This window comes from Lepidochelys kempii, chromosome 4 (genome assembly GCF_965140265.1).
Source record: "Lepidochelys kempii isolate rLepKem1 chromosome 4, rLepKem1.hap2, whole genome shotgun sequence".
In the NCBI taxonomy this organism is placed as follows: domain Eukaryota; kingdom Metazoa; phylum Chordata; order Testudines; family Cheloniidae; genus Lepidochelys; species Lepidochelys kempii.
This window is the reverse complement of record NC_133259.1, coordinates 62,596,760-62,616,109: the sequence shown is the minus strand read 5'-3', so window position 1 is coordinate 62,616,109 and position 19,350 is coordinate 62,596,760. Positions and strand designations below refer to the sequence as shown.

Sequence of the window (19,350 nt, the reverse complement as noted above, 5' to 3'; positions counted from 1 at the left end):
TACTCATGTGCTCGTTGAGGAGGGCAAACTAGGGGCACGTGAGTCCCACCAATGGTCCCTGAGCAGTTTGGAAACTCCATCTTCTGAAACCCAGCTATTATTTCAGGAATATCTTTAATGCCCATCTCCTTGGAGATAAATCACATGCCTGATTACCCACAGTGAACTTGCCAATACAGAACTGGTTGGCAAAGGACCTGTAGCAATCTGGGGTAGTCAGCTTCCAGACAGTTATAGCAACCCGCTTCTGGACTTGCATGGCTGCCCTCATGTGGGTGTCTTTATAGTAGAAAGGTTGAGGCAAACGGTTCACAAATGTATCTTCCTTCATGCAAAAGTCCTGGATCCATTTTTGGCCACCCCAGGTCTGTATGACAATGTGGTCCCACCAGTGTGTGCTTGTGGCCCTGCTCCAGAAGCTCCGGTCTGCGAAGGGGGCATCAGCAGCAATACAGAGTATCATAAGCAGCATCAGTTTGAATTTGCAATGTTTGTGTCTTCCTCCTCCTGCTCCATCAGAAGCTCTGTCAGGTGCCTCCAGTGGGTCAGAAAATGTCCCCCAGCGTATCTGCCTGTTTCCTGAAACAGGAGTGAAATCACAAGGGAGAGTTCTTCAAAAGGCACCTCATCCACACTGCTGGCTCTGGTAGCTGGGAGAATGTGGACCAAAATGATGCTGATGTGTTGGCTGGTTGTTCAAACTTCCTATAACGTACAGCGTGGACAGTCAAGTTTTCCCACGCTGCATCATAATCAAAGGGATAGAGTGGCCACATTTTGGGAGGGCAAAAAGGAGTCTGGAATACAGTTGGTTTGACTTGTGTCTACATGCAGCACTTTGGACACTAGTGCCCCAGATTTGAGCCCAGGTTAGAAAATTCTTAATCTAGGGTTGACAGTCATTGTGGATGCTCAAGCCCTGGGTTCTCTAACCCAGGATCTGCTGACTCAAGTCCCACTAACCCTGGGCTTACATTGCAATGTAGACATACCCTAAGAGTCTGAGGTCTCGTTTTCACTACAAAATCTGATTATGTTAGAATATAAGGAGGGAAAAGTTAAGCTAGCCATGATATTACTGAGCAAGGATTTTGCAGTCTGAATAGACAAGGACGAGCTGTAAACTGTGTCATGGTGACAAGTTATGGTAACCTTAACGAGTATTTGAACACAAATATAGGATAACAGCTCCTGAAGTTCAACCGTGATTGGTTGATAACAGTGCTGATCACAGCTTGCCCTTGTCTACATTAAGGGCAAAGTTGTGGTCTGCATCAGTTTAGTTAATCTGATTCTTCACGTGTGTCCTACCAATCAAATTTTGTAATGAAGACAAAGGCTTAGAGGCACTAACTACAGCACGTGTGTAGGTTGTCAAAGTTACCAGGCTGACTGCACCTCAGACCCCTCCTGGTCTGAGTGCACCTACTCTAGTTCTCAGGCCTCTAGTGGAATCACACAATGCTCCCACTATCAGACTTGCCCCTGTGTTGCAATCTACTGTGCATCAACCATGATTTACCACAGCAGGTTTGACTTATGCCCAGACTCTGCGATTCTGTTCCCTTTGGGACAATAACTGGTAATCAGTGACCAACAGCTTCCTTAAAACAAAATTTTATTCATATAGAACAAAAGCATTCAGAGGAAAAATATATTTTATCTTAAGAACAATAAACCAGACTGTACATGTCTAACTTTTTCCTAAGGTGTCCCTGGCCCTGGGAAAGTCCAGCTTTTTAAGACTCCCTCTCTGTCCGTCTGTCTCCCTGGACAGTTCTGACAAGTGAAAGTTTTAACTGTTTAGCCCTCTTCTGATCACCAAGCTCCCAGCTTCAGCAAAACAAGGTTTGCAACTTGTTTGAGACAGGATCCTTGAAGCTAACAGCTTGCTCCACTGTTTTTAAAGTGTATATATGGGTGTTCTTTTCTGGAAAGCCATTGTGTCGCTTTCATACACAGACCGCACTGAATTCACATATTATAGGCGCGTAAACCCTCCATTACTCCTAAGACACTTCCCCTTACTGACCAAGTCACAGTGTTAATAAAATTACATAGCATTAGTCATAATACTATTACATATCAGCTCTGCATCTGTCACATAAGTATTTACCATTGAGTAGCATGAGGTACTACTCCCATTCCCTGCAAGCTAGGGAAAAGAGACAGGTTATCTAACTTGGAAGTCCTGCATAACAGAACAGAGCACTGGCCCTAGGTGGGCCTAGTCTGTACAGTGTAAATACTAGACTGTTACTTTATATAGCTTGAAACATTGGTACCCACAAGTTACATCCTCTACTGCAACAAGCTGACGTATTTCTGTATTCCTCTTTGTTCTGGGGAAGAAGAATAGGCATAAGTATTAATAGAAGAAATCTTGTCAGAAGTCCCTGGTCAACAAGTCTTTAGAATTAATAACCCTTTCCTATTAGAGATATCAAAATCTTATGTAAAGATTTCTGAACGAGAATACTCAAAACAGTGGCACCAGGAATAAACTAACTTCTTACCTTCAGGGGTGATTTATTTTCCCTCTTTTTAAATTTTAGGCAGCCTCCACCCAGTATTCTTGATCTACAAGGCTGCAACACTAGGGGCAGGCTTGCTTGGAATTGCACTGACTATGACAACTTCTATCATGCAAAGAGCAAATGGGCTGCAATGACCAGGGACAGCTGGTCATCAAGGGGATCTGCGCTTCCAAGGTTAAAGGTACAGTACTTTCCCTCACAGCGGTATAGCTGAAAAATTTAAACTTGAGACTGTGGTAGTGGCAAGAAAATGATAGATGGAAGGAGGAGGCTGGCTTCTTAGAATTGGTCCTGGTGCTGTAGGACTTGGCAACACTTTTTAAATGGGGAACAATTTGCTGTCTGGGGAATCATATACTCTGTTCCAGAAGAAAGTTTAGCTAAATAAACCTGCTTAGAACTAAAGTGATCAGCATCAGCAGGCCAGTCCCTATACAGGTTTTTAGGGCCTATATTGAATCTCAAAACAAGTCTTAGCACCTGTAGCGTACAGTATTCTAGGAACACAGGAATAGTTGTAACACTAATAGACGCCAAAGCATTACTGGTTTGTTCGTGATAAGTAAACAAATACCAAGAGGAGATTAACTGTCTAGGCTTTTTTGTGTGCGTGTGCACACACTCCTAGGCCACAGAGGTACAACAGTAAAATAAAACTGCCCAACAGTTCATATCTGAAACGAAATGGTTATACGCAGTGTTGGAATTCAGTTCCAGAATGGGGACCCACTTTCTTGTTGCTCAGATACCAGCTCCAGTCCTCTTTCCATATAATTCAAGTTGGATACCCCAATCACCTCAGCACTCTGTGGTAGGGGAAAGGCCATGAAAAAGTACTTGTGAATCTATTCTTCTACAGCTGAAAACCATTCTCACTCCATCCGTAACAGGGCAACAGATTGCTCTCTGTACGGGAACCTCTTCTCTCATAGAGGGAGCAATGGAACTTTCCTTTTGTCATAAAGGCTTTTACCAGATCACCATGGGATTGTTATAACTCCAAAATTCCGTTTATAGGAGACTGCATTTATTTTTAAAAGCTTGAGACAGTCATTCATAAGCTCGCGAGTGCTGTCTTGATCTTGAGGGCTCTCTGGACAACATGCAGTTCATACTTGTAATTCTTAGACTGTCTTAGTCCTGGGATTGTGCCAAACAGAAGATTGACTGTGACATATTACAAGGGTAGTTTTTCAGCATGAGGATTATTAGTATGTAGCAATTAAGCTAATTTTAGTTGGGAACAGAAGTATCATAAGGTCAGAGTCTTGTGTTTTGTTTCCCAACCCACCCAGCTACCTTTTCCCACATCTAAAATCCTCTTTCATTTTTAGTTTCACTCCATTGCTTTTCCTTCAATTGTGTATTACAGAAGACAGAACAACAAGAATATATTAATCCATCACTGGTTGTTGAACTGACTTCATCCTAGCTATATTTTATCATGTCTCCTGTACTGGAGGGAAAAGCTATTCTTTAAAACACAATATTTCTTTGTTTACACCAGAGTTAGCATATAGTCCACAGTAGTTCTATCAATTGCAGCCCACTGGGGTTTAAAAAAATAATAGTGGTCTTCAATAAATAAGTAGATAAGGTACATCACCAGCTTTGTAATTCCAGTTGCCATTTATTTCATGGAAAATAAGTCTCAAACCAGGTATCTGCCACTAGTAAGTATTAGGATTTTGTTGTTTCAGGACACAGTTTTGAAATAAATCCTGAATTTTGTTGGCAAGTGTCAAATCATGGAATTGAGGTTAATAGTGAAAAATTACATCCCCAAGCCTTGACTGCCTTAGTCTGGTTTGAATACTTTTATCAGTTTTATTATTCATGGTCAGGCTTAGAGAGTCTACGTTTGGGTTTTTTGGCAGATGTACACACCGTCTCCTACTTTCTGACCCTTCTACCTGGGTGTTGCAAGTGTACTGATCTACAGCTCCTGTTGATACCATTCAATTTATGCTCCTGCTTCTTGTCCAACTGCTGACATCCTGTCCCATTCTCAACCCCTCATTCATTCATAAAATGTATCCTAAAACAACATCATAAAAATTCATAGAATCATAGAAGATTAGGGTTGGAAGAGACCTCAGAAGGTCATCTAGTTCAACCTCCTGCTCAAAGCAGGACCAACCCCAACTCAATCATCCTAATGGCTTTGTCATTCTGGGCCTTAAAAACCTCAAAGGATGGAGATTCCACCACCTCCCTAGGTAACCCATTTCAGTGCTTCACCACACTCCTAGTGACATAGTTTTTCCTAATATTCAACCTAGACCTCCCCCAGTGCAACTTGAGACCATTGCTGCTTCTTCTGTCATCTGCCACCACTGAGAACAGCCAATCTCCATCCTCTTTGGAACCCCCCCTTCAAGTAATTGAAAGCTGCTATCAAATCCCCCCTCACTCTTCTCTTCTGCAGACTAAACATCCCCAGTTCCCTCAGCCTGTCCTTGTAAGTCATGTGCCCCAGCCCCCTGATCATTTTCGTTGCTCTCCACTGGAGTCTCTTCAATTTGTCCACATCCTTTCTGTAGTGGGGAGCCCTACACTCCAGATGTGGCTTCACCAATGCCGAATCGAGGGGAATAATCACTTCCTTCGATCTGCTGCCAGTGCTCCTACTATATGCCGTTAGCCTTTTTAGCAACAAGGGCACACTGTTGACTCATATCCAGCTTCTCATCCACTGTAATCCCCAGGTCCTTTTCTGCAGAACTACCGAATTGTTAGGGTCAATGCATTATCTAGAGTTCTCGGCCTTATTGATTAAGTCACAAGTAAAGATCTGTTTTATGGACTCCTAAGCCTAAGAAGAAGTTTTCACTCAACATGAGGTAACCACATAACTCAGCACAAATGGTGCTCTGGTTAAGGCCTAGACCAACAAGGGAAAATGCAAGTCAGGATTATGACTCAAACACAGCTGTGCCAATGTACTCTGTATGCTACTAGGCTTTCAGTCTCATGAGCACTAAATTCTGTTTACCTTAAAAAGGTCACTGTTTTGGTAAGAGTCCTATGTAAAGGACAGTTCATCACAAAGTGAGTGAACTTGAATCATAGTGACAGTACAGTACAACGAAGTTGTATTCACTGAGCGTGCCTGTATGGGACAGAGCGTGATACCACACCAAGCACTGTAGGAGATTCCAGATATATGTCAAAAGGCTACAAAATTTACAGTTACTGCTACAAAATAAAAGAAACTGAAGCCATTTCAGGGAGATGCATTGTGAGGAGAACTTGATGCCAGGAGTTATTTTTCTTGTCCCCTTCAGCCTGAGATATTACTAATCTTTATGGAGTTCAAACTGAAGATGGGATACCTGGTTATAAAGATACAAACCAAACTGTACCTCAGCTCTATTCCCAAATGTAAGGGTGGAAAAAATTGTTACATTAATCCTCTCTCCTTGTATGTAATGATCAGATGCAAGACCAACAGATTCAGTCGCTTCTACGGTTTCTCCATTCAAATCTCATGCTGCTCTGAGGCCTCCGGACTGGAGAGTTGCTTGGTGTACTGTGGACAGTATCCAGCTTGGAAGCTTTAGAAAGGTGATAGATTTGGCATAAAAAACTGCCCCGAAATAACTGGAAATCTGGTGAAGTCTGTGATTGTTCATGGAGGTGAACATTAAAAAAAAACAAAACCAAAAAATTGAGTTAAGCACAAAAATACAAATACAGAACCTCAAGCTCTTAGGGTACTTGGCACACGGACAAGTATAAAATAATTTTGTTTTTAAAATAAAGTCATATAGATGTTATAAAAAGCCTTCTGGCCAGTTCAGAGGTTGCTGTTGACACCTTCTGAACATTTACACCCTGGAATATGTAGGTGTAGTGATAAGTTGGGCCAGAGAGTTTCATGCAAGTTGATATCTCCCCCTGCCTCACCAATATAATGTTAAAGCAGTGCATTTTCCAAATAATTCCTTTTTAAAAGATGTTTTAAAATACATTGGAGGTTGCGTGGGGGAGTAAGGAGTGAACCTGGAAACAGCCACAGGCCTATGTGAGATCTATTGAATTAAGAGATACTTAGTTCCTCCACAGAATCTAATTAGCGAGGGCATTCGGCACATTCATGCTCAATTTTCATTTCTGCTCACAGATCACTTTTAAGGTATCAGCATTTGTCTGGGTATAAATGGGGAGGGGGCATCTATAGATTTGAGTAGAGTTTAGATAACATAAGCCCTCGAACCTTGCGAAGACTGTATTACGATGTCATATCTGCTGCTGCACTAATGGTAATGGTAGCCAATTGTACCCATCCATGCAGTGTTCAATCTGAGCTTTATCCACCAGAAGCAGAAAAACATTTCCAGGAAGAGATTTAAAATGAAAAAAAAAAAAAAAGATACACAAGACCATTTAAACTGAATTCAAAGAGTTTATTGCACCAAATTTCGCAAAGAAATAGACCAAAATTATACTGTACATAAACAGCAGGAAGAAAAAAATTTCCACACAGTTTGATACTGGTACCCATTCAGTACCCATCCTAAAAAATGGAAATCCATTCATAAAACATGCAATAGCAACACAATCAGATTTGCTTCTAGTATGGATAACCAGTTATGTATGTCATTTTAATCCATTTACCTGGAGTAGCTAATGTATAGCATATAATTGGCAGTTTAGACTTGATTCTGATTTGAGTCCTTTTAAGTCAAGGCAAGAGAGGAGGGTGGGGAGAGAGAAATCTTGCTTTAGATAGTGACCAAGTTGTGTCACCTTTACATACAACAGTTTGGTATTTTGAAAAAGGGCTTTTTACTTTCAAGAGTGAAAATATACAAGCAAAACAACTTAGTTATAATTTTGTCCTCCAAATTATAGCTATGAAACACACAGAATTAAAAGTATATATTCATACATTTGAGGCAAAAGAACTATAGTTAAGATTCATTAATAATTTGGGAAGCTATAAACTAGATTAAAATGTTTAACTCTTATTGAAACTGCTTTAGATTAAGAGACTTCAATTTTATGCAGTCCCACAGCTTAGTGTTCACCTGTATTGGCATTTCTCCCCCAGGTTTGTAAAGGTTTAATTTAATCTGAAGAGTGTACATTTTTACATTGGAATGTGTAAACTGCATTTCTGTAGGGTTTTGAAAGATTACTCAGCCTCATTTGAAAACCAAGAAAAATATGTATTAAGAAGTTTACAAAAGATTTATAATACTGATAAAAATAAAAAAGCTTTGGAATCTTGAAGATTTAAGCTACATTTTTATTTCACTGTAAGTTTTAAACATTTTTCCTGTACATTCATACCACTTTCCATTCTATTAAAAAAATAAAACTGAAACATGCTATAAAGATGTCTAACACAACAACATTTGTACATACTTACTGCTCTGTCATGCCACACTAACTTGCCCAACCAGCAAGATGCTACAAAAATGTTCAACAGGTAAGCCTTACAAAGTTGAAGAAGCCCTGAAGGTAGTATCCTGTCAATTGAGGTAGTATATTTGGTGGGAGGGAGAAATATTTAAGTTTCTTTAGACTAATGCCAACATTTTTTTAAAATGAATTATACAAACCTTAATTTTAGAAATGAAATTTGAGACTAAAAATAGGGCAGTCTCTGTGTAATTTGTGAAGAGCAGCAAAGAGTTATATAAAGGGCAGTAACTACACTGTAAAGATTTTATATTGGGCTGAGGAAAAGTTGAGTGCATTTGAATCATCAATTCATACATCTCCTTAAATTAACGTACAATTTTATCAAACAGCAGCATTTGTTGGGGGTAAGTAGTAAATTAAGGATTTCTGATCAAGGTTCTAATCCTGCAACATGATGTGTGCAAGTTGACTTGTTTTCAGTGGTGCTCCAGGTGGATACAGAGGTCCGCTTGCAGGCATCTCTCTGCAAAACTGGGACTCAAGTCAGTTCAGACGGAAGCAAGAGAAGCCATTTTTTGTTGAACATGAACAGGAACTAGACAAACTAAATTACTATGAAAAACTGCAGGGCATGAAGTAACGAGAATGAAAAAATACAGAATTCATGCATACTTACAAGGGAAGTCATTACACACACCTACAAACTTACTAAGCGAAGAGGGGAAGTTTGACAACAGGTGCACTTGCTATGTCGTTTGGTTTCAAGCAAACCATGAAGTGGAGGTCAAAGCAGCTCAGGGGAACCAAATCAGGGCAAGCAGATTTCTTCATATATCAGTAATAAGAGATAACCCAAACCTCTGGAAGATTGTAGCCATTCTGAAGAGCACATTGGGGAAAAGGACTAAATGTCTACAGTGCAATTAAACACTCTTGACTGGCCTAGGTCAATACTGCAGTGTAGACATTTGGGCTTGGGGTGAAGCACGGCCTCTGGGACCCCATGAGGAGGAAGTGTTCCACAATCTATGCTTCAGTCCAAGCCTGGAAGTCTACACTGCAATTTTATATACCTGCAAACTGAGTTAGCTGACACGGGCCATCCATGGGTGTTTCATTGCTGTGTAGACATACTCTGTAAGTACTATGCAAAAGGAGACTCCTGGAATGTTAGATTGGAGAAACAAGATCTTAAACAATCTTATCTGTTTAGAAATCATACCTGGAAATTAAGAGTCCTTCAGCTTGGACAAACAAACCTGCATGGAAATTTATCATGGTAAATCTACACTTTCCTCTCAGTCAGATAGAGAGAGAGAGAGAGACTAACAAGATTTAAGGGCAATTCTTTGTCACATTTAGAACAAAATGAAACCCCCCGTAATACTCACCTTTTCTCACTTTAATTATTGAAGATTCTCTTTAGAAAACCCAATGACCAGGGCAGTATAAACTGAAACTGTGCTTAAATGGGTCCCTCCAATGCTGGGAATTCTGGAATCACCAGCACGGATGGTTCAGTGAGCCAATTAATGAATCCTAGCAGGCAGTAATGATTCTAGTAGAAAGAGTTCATGTTTCTAAACAAGTATTTAGACAGCTTAATATCAAGTGCCGAAAGTGCCCTATACTACTCATGTCTGTGTTTCCATAGAAGGTTTGATAGTCTAACACTCTGCTTGGGTGGGTTCCTTGCCTCTCGCTTCCTTTCTTTGAAAATAATGTTTTTATTTCCTTTTGCCCTTTCTTGGTCTAAATAGTTTCATATGCTGCTAAATAGTGTTTGATGAAAAATGTAACTTTGTACCTTGCTGTGTATACCTTGCATGTAAATAGTAAAGTTAACTGTGCCGATGAGCAGAGAATTTTATATAATTGTATACTATTGTATGGAACAATAGAGACTGGTGCTATGAACTATTTGACCTAATGGGAAAGTTTCTTCTTCAAAGCAATTAGTCCTTAATAGATCAAAAGGCATTGAGATGATAGTGCAAAAGTTCTGTAGAATGACAGTGGATGTTGGTGAATGTTCATTCTAATAAATCATGGATGTCCAGGCTTGTCATTGTCCTCTTTGTTTCACTTAAAACAGCCTCTACTTTCAGTGTGAATGAAGAGTCATCTCCAAATAGTAGCAATGCATTTGACCAGTGATTTTTTTTTTTAAAATAAACTTTTGTTGAGTTTATGCCAATTGGTTGTTGTATGCACACACACACACACACATTTGGTAACATATTGTACGTTAGCTTGTAAAACAGAAATATCTCAGATGGCAATATCTAATTCCATTAAGACTTAGAACCAATTCCCCATTTTACAGGTCATACAGAAACTCAAAAATCTATTAATGTTGCAAATGCAACAATGTAAACTTGTAGTAGAAATTCCATAAGGCTTCCTAAAAAATCCTCCTCTCTCAAAAAGCCTTCTTCATCCTAATGTTGGGGTGGCACTAATTATAATCTGAGCTCATTCTGTTTCCTCATCAGTAAAACTAGATGCAGCTGCAGCTTCCTTTTATCCTTAAGGAAAAAAAGAAAAAAAAAAAAGAAAAAGAAACAATAAACCTCAAACACACCACATAACTCAGCTGCTGAGTCCAAGTTTCTTGTTTTGAGCTGGCCACTACTACAATACAAAAGGATGTTTGTGTTCTGCAAAACTTCGTGTCCATCCACACACCTCTGTATAGGAATGCTATTTACATAGTTTACAACTCCAGCTCTGCAACCAAAGCGCACAAAACACTGTGCGATCACAAGTGTAGTATTAGAAGAACCATCCTATTCCACCTGTTCTTTTTACTGCCACTTCATGGTTTTCTTTAAGCTGTGTTTCCTGCTGACAGTTCAGTGTTCGCTGTAGTGTTTACGTTTGTCATTTAAAAAGACGGCAAGGATGCATTCACCTTCATGATTCGTTAACTCAGAGGTGAGTGTAAAAAAAAACCAACCTGAATGCCTTTTACAGTATGTAAACTGAAGTCTTTAGATAAAGTGTCCAGCTGAAAGTAGAATCAAAAGGTGTTGGAATGCAGTGTCATCACCTGCTTCCCTCACTGTTCCCCTTTACCGGTGCTTGGCATGTCTGTTCTTCATTCAAGATTCTTGTAGTTTGTTTAGGGAATGACTATCCTGAGATTTTAACTTATAAGAGTATTTGAGCAACATACGGGGAGTGAGTGCTTGCGATAGCAGCCAACAAAGGCAGGTCATTGGATTCAATCCTAGAAGTTTAAGAAAAGGAAGAAGGCTTTTAAATATATTTATCTCCACCTTTTACAGAAGAAAAAAAAAAAAAAGTTACCCACTCCCTCTCCCACCTTCCTAATCCACACCAGAAATAATTGGAGGTCACTCCCTAGATCACTGGTGATTTAACAGGGTGAAGTGAGGTCTCCTATCATTAAGGGTTCATTGCTTTTATTATTTGACCATTCATAGCATACTAATAAATGTACAGTAGTATTTTTTCATTTGTAGATTTTTACAAAATAAGAGATCAGTGTTATATTGTGTCATGCATTATCTTTGCTTGCTTTTAAATTCTTCACTAATTCACAAAATTCAGTTTGCAGCTTCTTCCAAGCCATTAGTGAGAAATAATCAGGTTCTACTGCATTAGTGCTACACTAACACCAGTTTGAAGAAAACAGTCAGTTTTTTGCAAGTGTTACATATAATCAAAATCAGTCAGGCTCAGCGTTTCAGCACCACAACACCTTTGCACCTCCTGAGACAGAGGTTCATGTTCTTAGATCAGGAGTGGTGCTTTAGCACTCCAGGTAAGAGTTAAAATGTATTCACCCAGGCTCTATAGGACTCAAGATTCCACAAACTGAGACTATGGCCATAATAAACAATTTAACATTCCAAAGGCATATTGTGTCAAAGCCTCAGTACATGTTTTTGACAACAGATCCTGATATGAGCAGCATTACAGCTGAAGTAGCTTGACAAGAACACATAGCCACTCTGCAATCAAAGCAGGAGTAGAAAAAGCACAGCCCTGTCAGTTTCAAGTCACTTCAGCTATGGTGTTCAGACAAGGATACGGGATTTGATGAGAAACAGAATGGAACACCTCATATAGCTGGAGGGGGGGTGAGTTAAAGAACATGGAAAGCAAAGAGTAAAACGGAGGCAGTGTTACATAGTGGCTAGAAAGCTGGACTGGGACTCAGGAGACCAGATTTCTATTCCTAGCTCTGACATTGGCATGGTGGGTGATCTTGGGCAATTCCCATCACCTACTGTGCCTCAGTTTCCCCATCAGGAAGATGAGGCTAATGATATGCCCTCCTTTGTAAAGTGCTTTGAGATCTACAGATGAAGAGTGCTACGTAAGAGCTAGATATTACTATTATTAAAAATAAAATAGAACACTAAGAAATTGCTAGAGAAATTGCAAGCTCTTTTGTTTTGTGTCTGTATAACACACAGCACAAGGGAGTGCTAGTCTATGATTAGGCTCCTAGGTGCTACAGTAATACAAATAATGAAAAACAATAAACGTAGGATTCACAGAGGGAGAAAGAGAAAACAAAATGGACACAGGCTCTTCATTTGGCTGTTGGACAAGAGGAATACAGTGAATGTACAGGAAGGCTGAAAAGTGAACTGAGAAAAACTTCACAAAGAAAACCAAGTCATGCACCTTAGTGACTCTGAGTTACTGTACATAACTGCTTAAAAAAACAACCCAAACAACACTTGTCATCCTTTTTTGTCACACATGATTAACAGCAGTAAGATTACGAAGATTCAGACTGGCTCTGGTCTTCAACTTCTTACATTATATTTAAATAAGAAGATATCCTATCAAGAAGGCTAGCATGTATTTTTAACTGTTAAAGCTAATTAGTTTCAGAACTTATTTCAGTCTTATTTCTGAAGATGGGCTTTTAAATTATTGCAGAGAACAAAATTAAAAAGGTTAATTTTTCTTCAAGAAAATAAGGACCAGCTATTGTTCTTAATGCTAAATTTTGAACAGTTCAATTTGACTTCCAGATAGCTCAGTGGTACACATTTTCACACCTTATTTAGCATGTCTCTCAATCACAAGCCTACTGGAAAGCCTGAGAAGCAAGCCTGCCCACTGAACAGTGGAGTAGCATTTGAACTTCAAGGGAGTTTGGTCAATCTTGCCAAAAGTTATAGCAGCTCTAAATCTTACTCACCCCAATACAATTCCTAGCTCTTTTACATGAACTCTTGTATGTCCTCGCAGGTATTCCGAGAGCATTTTGCTTTTGAGGTACATCTCCTGTAGCCTATCCTCAAGGTGCATTATGCACTGTAAAAAAAAAAAACAAAAAAAACACACCCCAGAAATTTCAAGAATCGATTTAGCTTTCATGTAAATGTGTAAACTCATAATTTTAGCTACTATACCAGGAGGCATGATGTAAGTTTAGTGTAACTTAAAAAACCCGAAGAATAGGCACAGCGCTCTTCACAAGTGGCCAACACAATTGTATCAAAATGGATGATTTTTCAGGGATTTGGGCCAGGCTATCTTTCCTGGCTAGCACCTTTGTTGCACATCAGTCAACCAGCCATATCCAACTCCCATTGTAGTCAATGACAGTATTTTCACTGACTTAAATAAAAGCTGGATCAGACCCAAAGACATTCAAGGCAGCTAATTAAAACTGAAACCTGAAGACTTTGACTAGGACATCTTTATTACAAGTCACTACTGTTTTTCTGAGATACAACTTAAATAGCTGAATCTAAAATCGGAACTTTATTAGCTCTGCAGAATTGCCATTCTTGAAGAAACGAAGAATTATAAAAAGTAGCACTTTCCATTTTATTTTATATTTGCAATAAAGTGTGTGAAGACAGTGACGTGGGCTGCAGTGACAGGTTCTTTTGTTCATTAATTTATTTTAAAATATCATTTATGAACCCCTTGTAGATGTTTTGCAGTACTAGTGCTAAAGGGTTTTAATACTGGTTCAACAGTGTTTAATAACTAAATACTAGTTGTCAAATGGTAAAAGTTGAAGTTAAATTGGTATTTCAATAATTAGACTTTTAAAGATCACATTGCCCATTAAGTTAATATGATAGAAGTTCACATGCTTTTTATAGATTTGAGAGAGAATTTAAGTGAGAGAGCAATTATGTAAGAGAATGGGTGAAATCCCAGGTGCCATTGAAGTCAATGGCAAAACTACCAGGGGGCCAGAATTACACCCAATATTTTTAGTGCTAGAATATGAACTGGTAAGACATTTTATTGCATATTTTGGTATGGGAAATGGGATGTGTATTAAATTTGATACATCATCTCTCCGCAGCAAAGACCAGTCCACCAAAATCAAACTAATTCAGCTCTGGACGCTCCTAGACATGAAGGCAAGCAGCGTTTGCAGTAAGTCACATTGCAGAGTACATCTGACAGGAAGAGGCAGCAATTAGACATGCATCAGGAGCAAGTAACTTTAGGTCACATTAAATATATTTCTCAAGTTTAATGAGTAAAACACCCTGCCTTTTTTAAAGCATATGGAATTCTTAACACTGTCCTAGAAGTTTGAATTTCCTTTGGTATTTTATGCTAATGTACAACAAATTTTGCTAATTAAAGTCTAAGGCAGAAGAGAGCTGTGCTTAGTAGGCAAGATGACATTCTTTTGATATTCTTAAATTCATAAATAAATATTTGAACAACCATTCTTTCAGTTCATAATGGTTCTTATATACTTGAGAACAGACCATGGACCAACTGTTTAATGCTTTGGGTAGTAGGAAAAGGAGATACCTTCTCATGACACAGTGCTAGCTAAGGTGAATTGACAACAGCTTAACTTAACATTTTCACTAAATACCCAAATCACAGAAGAGGATCACAAATCACAGGCGAGAAACATGGTATGAGCTAGGATAACACATTCTCTATGCACCCCCAAATGCAAAGGGAATCCATTAATGCAGTGGTTCTCAACCAGGGGTCTGGGTACCCTTGGGGATACGCAGACGTCTTGTTTATACTGCTCTATACACTGAAATCTAAGTACAATATATATATTCCAACTGATTTATTTTATAATTATATGGTAAAAATGAGAAAGTAAGCAATTTTTCAGTGATAATGTGCTCTGACACTTGTATTTTTACATCTGATTTTGTAAGCAAGTAGTTTTTAAGTGAGGTGTAACTTGGGGGTACTCAAGACAAATCAGACTCCTTGAAAGGGGTACAGTAGTCTGGAAAGGTTGAGAGCCACTGCATTAATGCATCCTTAGTAGATGGGTTAGGGATAGACATCCATATAAGTAGGTGTACACTAGGAATTAATTCCGTAAACTCTGTCATCTCTTGAAATTTGCATTTCCATAGTTACTTTTCCAGTCCTTATATCGTTAATGTTATATGGGATTAAGAATTTTATCCAAGTAAAGAATATGGACGGTAGGTAAAGACTAGTGTTTAACCTCTTCATTACACTACATTCTAAAGGAGATTCACACACTCCTATATGGTAACCTTTACAAACAGAACACTTCCATTCACTGAATGCCAGCTAAAAGTCAGGATATACTTAGAAATTTTTAATTTGATGTGTGGATACACCAGGCAAATCCCTCTCACTTTTGACAGCTGAAGAGTTCAGACTCATCATGCTTATAGAGGTGTGAGAAATGAAGTGGAATTTTTATAAGTTTCCTTTACGACTTGTACCACTGAATGAGTGAAAAATTATTCACAAGTCAGTTTTCAGTATCAGAAATAGTGACTCAAACTGGGATATAAAAGTTTTGTGCGAGTTTTTGTTTTTTGTTTTTTTTAAAAGGTGCATTTAAGCGGCATCCATGCCCATTTTAGTTAGTTCTTTCCACTAACCACAGACATACTCCAAAAGGTGGACTTTAACATGGTCACAAATCTTGAAGTGCCACAATGAACACACCATTGGCCTGCGCTGCCTATAGTTCAGAGCTGTTCTGTTTTGTGTAGTACCATACAAAACACAGTCTGTTGATCTAAACAATGGGTGTGTGGCTCAGAAGAAAAACTGACAAGGGAGACAGTCTGCTAAGACACAATTTTAGCAGCATGATGTTCATTGTTGGCAGGGGGTCTGTGGGAAGATAGCATGTGATCATGTAATTCAAGACAGTAATATAATGCATACACACAAAGGGTCTGAATTAAGGTTGAACAGGCAACCTTAATTCTGGCATTTACAAACTTTTGAGTCCTGGACTTTGCAACCCTAATGTTCTTTTAATATGGTTTTGTACGTGCAATGTATCTGTAGGTGGGCTGCACTGTGCATGTTTAGTATATTTTCTAAATTGTTTCACTGTAATTGAAATCAGGCAGGTAATACTTGAAAGCCCTAGCATAAGAAATTTAGCACATACGACTGAACAATTTTCATTAGCCACAGTTGTTCATAAAGAAATACTTACGAAGTCAGCTGGGAGGTTGAGTTTGTAAAGCTGTAAAATGGACTGCAGCAAACTGGACACTTGACTGGAGACTAAGACATCTTTGCCTAGCTTCATACTGTCCATCATCTTTCTCTGGCTTGTAGCCACCTGTACATTCCATTTATCCGTATCGGCAATAATGCAGACAGCTTCTGCTATGGGCTCATCTAGTACTGGATGCTGTAATAGGTACAAAACAAGAACACTAGCTATTCAAAACATTTTCAACTTGTGTTCACAACTGAGACTAAATGGCTTCGTTAGCACATAAGTTTTGCAGGGGAGGGGTGGAATGATAAAGTGGGAAGAGTGTTTCAAAGAAGTGAGACCAAACAGTTTTTGTCTAAAAACAAAAGTTTTTATAAAAATAATTGAGAACTGTGGAGAATTTGTACTGGATTCTGTTACGGTGAAATAACTAACATGATAAACTTGATTTGGGGCCAAAGTAGAAATCGCAAGTCAGATGTGTTGATTTTTTATTTTAAAAAAAGGTGGGTATGAAAGAGACAGATGTATACTAATGGCAAATTCCTTTCTACAAAAGGAACCCCCAGCTCCCCTATTAGAGCAGCTTTATCGCCGCTTTCTATTACAGGGGAGGCACAAAGAGTTAGACTGGGGGCTAAAGCTGCGGCCTGTGTGTTTCAAAGACAAATTTCTGTTCTGTAAGCATGGAAAAAATTGCAAGTTCATTGCTCAATTTAAAACAAGTCCATTTGAGAAGCACGGTTCTTTTTACTGCTTACTTCCTGCACTGCTACAGATAGCTAAAAGCACTTAACGTCTGCCACTAGGGCTTGTTAATCTTTAGTTGGCATTTACTGTGCAACTATAACTGTTAATTTAGTGATACATCAGTTACAATAAATTACTTGTTTTGAACGTACAGAGTAAAAACCAGACATTTTAGACATGGTCTAACACACAATGAAGCTTGTTCTTATGGGCAACTGTAATCTGCAGTCAGTCATCTGTGCTAATGACTGGCAAAATCTCTGTCCCTACAAGATTTCTCATCTCCATAGTAACATACTGTAGTAGGTGGTAACTGCATTAACAAGCTTCCAGGCACCTGCAGACCATCTTACTTGTGTACATTACAATGCAGTCAGCCTGTTAAGGTGACTGAATAGGGAAGCACTTCAATATTATATTTTTCCTATTGTAAAGAATAATCCTGTTCAATTTTTCAAGTTGTAAACAGAGAATTACAGATTCCCCCCCCCCCCCCATTTATGCTTGCATTATAAGGTTTATACAGTACAAATGAAAGAGCACATGTGAAAGGGGTGTGTGTGTACTGTCACATGTTCCAAGAGTCAAGAAGTGTGAAGTCTCCATATTGGTCACTAGCAACTGGTTTTATTGAACAGTAGCTATCCTATATTTTTTCCCCATCCAGAATATGTTCTCAGTAAGATCATATCATTCCTACTATTAGAGGTCAGTGGCTCTGAAAAAATGTAGGGAAACCTACATGCACTGCATGAAGCAGATCTGCTGGTAACCACTGCTTGAGTTTTTCATCATTACTTATTCCATGCAGTACCAGATCAGGCATGTATGTGGGACAGTAACCACCGAGAAGTGACCTTCCAAAGTTTTTCACACTTGGACTGCTGATTATGTTGGATCTGAAACAGAAGAATATGAAGCCCATTCAAAAGCCAAGAGCATAGCCACCTTTCAGATACCTCTCCCCACTCCTCCAATAAGTATGGTGAAATAGTCAGCATAATAGACTTGTCACAAGATCTTCAAATACATGAAACTGATACAATTCTTATCTGACAGGCTACATTTAGATATTGTTGAGAGACCTGGCATTAACTAGCCCTCAGGTTTACTCTGTGCCTGGCTCTGTAACCTGTTTAAATTTACATAGCAAGTTCTCTGGCATTTAAAATTAAGCAGTACTAAATGAAGCCACACATAAGGAAAAAAGAAACAACGAAGCAGAGTTAATATTGGTGTAGGAACCTTAACATTCCCTGACTAATTTTAAACAGTTCAGAACATTTTAGTTTTCTAGATTTTAAGAAAAAATGACAAGTCTGCAACTGTTAGGTCTTGTGGAATATATAAACTCCCTGTTTTGCAGCTAGTTGGCTTGCTGAGCTTGAGAGTTCAATGCTTGGTTCAATGAACACTTAACTAAATGCATATGCAGTCTCAAGCAAAGCAAAGCAAAGGCATCCGTCTTGAATCAGAATTATGCCTGCATTAAATTTTAGATTTCATCTGTGTACCAAAGAGTGTGATTAGATTTTTTCTACTCTCCGTAAACTCAAAGGATGAGAAAAGTATTTTGCTCAAAACTTTCACAGATGTTCCCCTTCTGCCAGAGGACAAGCATGGAACATTTCAGCCTCAAGGGAACAGTTTTCAAGACCCTAAACAATAATAAAGCCCAGATAACTGGCTGAGTGAAGTCCATAGAGCTCTGCCTGGTCACAAGGGCCCTCCTGAACAGCTCAGAACTTAAATGGTAAAAGAGGGATGGGGATGGAGATGTTATAATGGAAATTATTTTATAACTAACTATAACAGTGACTTCTAGCAAACATTAAAAGTAACTTTAATGTAACTACTCCAGACCAGTCTTAAAAACAAAACCAATCAAAATAAACCTCTAAGTAAATGAACGTAATGCTCATACTGGATGGACAGTGAAGATTTCAATTCAAAGCAAAGGCAGTAACTATGCACACTTCCTACCCCACCAGCATGTGTCTTAGCCCTGCTGAAGGACCAGAAATATCTGAGAAAAGAAGCCCTGTCAAATAAACAATTATTTTGGCAGGCAGTCTGTGTATCATCCTACTCAGTCTCTGCCTTTTGCTGAGACGGCCAACAAGGGACTCAGTTGCAACAGCAATTTTTACAGTACAGACACATCAGCAAGAAACTGAGTTAAGACCCCATGCATTTCACAGACCACTGAACAGCTCTTGGGTAGCAACAGCATTTGACCCCAGCTGG

The 19,350-nt window shown here is 38.9% G+C and overlaps 2 protein-coding genes across 9 annotated transcripts in view; one reads left to right on the top strand and one right to left on the bottom strand.

Moving 5' to 3' along the window:
* SPMIP2 (sperm microtubule inner protein 2) overlaps positions 1-14,417 on the top strand; it is a 66,632-nt gene extending 52,215 nt beyond the window's left edge. The window contains exons 4-5 of one of the 2 annotated variants that reach the window (XM_073341499.1): positions 2,556-2,718; positions 14,227-14,417. In XM_073341499.1, the coding sequence (XP_073197600.1) occupies positions 2,556-2,718; positions 14,227-14,304 (241 nt within the window). In that variant the 3' untranslated portion in view covers positions 14,305-14,417. Of the gene's footprint in view, positions 1-2,555; positions 2,719-5,976; positions 7,716-14,226 lie in introns of those variants that run through there. The other variant, XM_073341500.1, reaches the window with a different exon arrangement.
* Positions 6,953-19,350, bottom strand: part of FNIP2 (folliculin interacting protein 2) — a 90,089-nt gene continuing 77,691 nt past the window's right edge. For 6 of the 7 annotated variants that reach the window (XM_073341493.1, XM_073341496.1, XM_073341495.1 and 3 more), the window contains 4 exons: positions 17,846-18,002; positions 16,345-16,545; positions 13,099-13,214; positions 6,953-11,142 (listed from right to left, as the gene is read on the bottom strand). In XM_073341493.1, coding sequence (XP_073197594.1) covers positions 11,064-11,142; positions 13,099-13,214; positions 16,345-16,545; positions 17,846-18,002 — 553 coding nt within the window. In that variant the 3' untranslated portion in view covers positions 6,953-11,063. Of the gene's footprint in view, positions 11,143-13,098; positions 13,215-16,344; positions 16,546-17,845; positions 18,003-19,350 lie in introns of those variants that run through there. The other variant, XM_073341497.1, reaches the window with a different exon arrangement.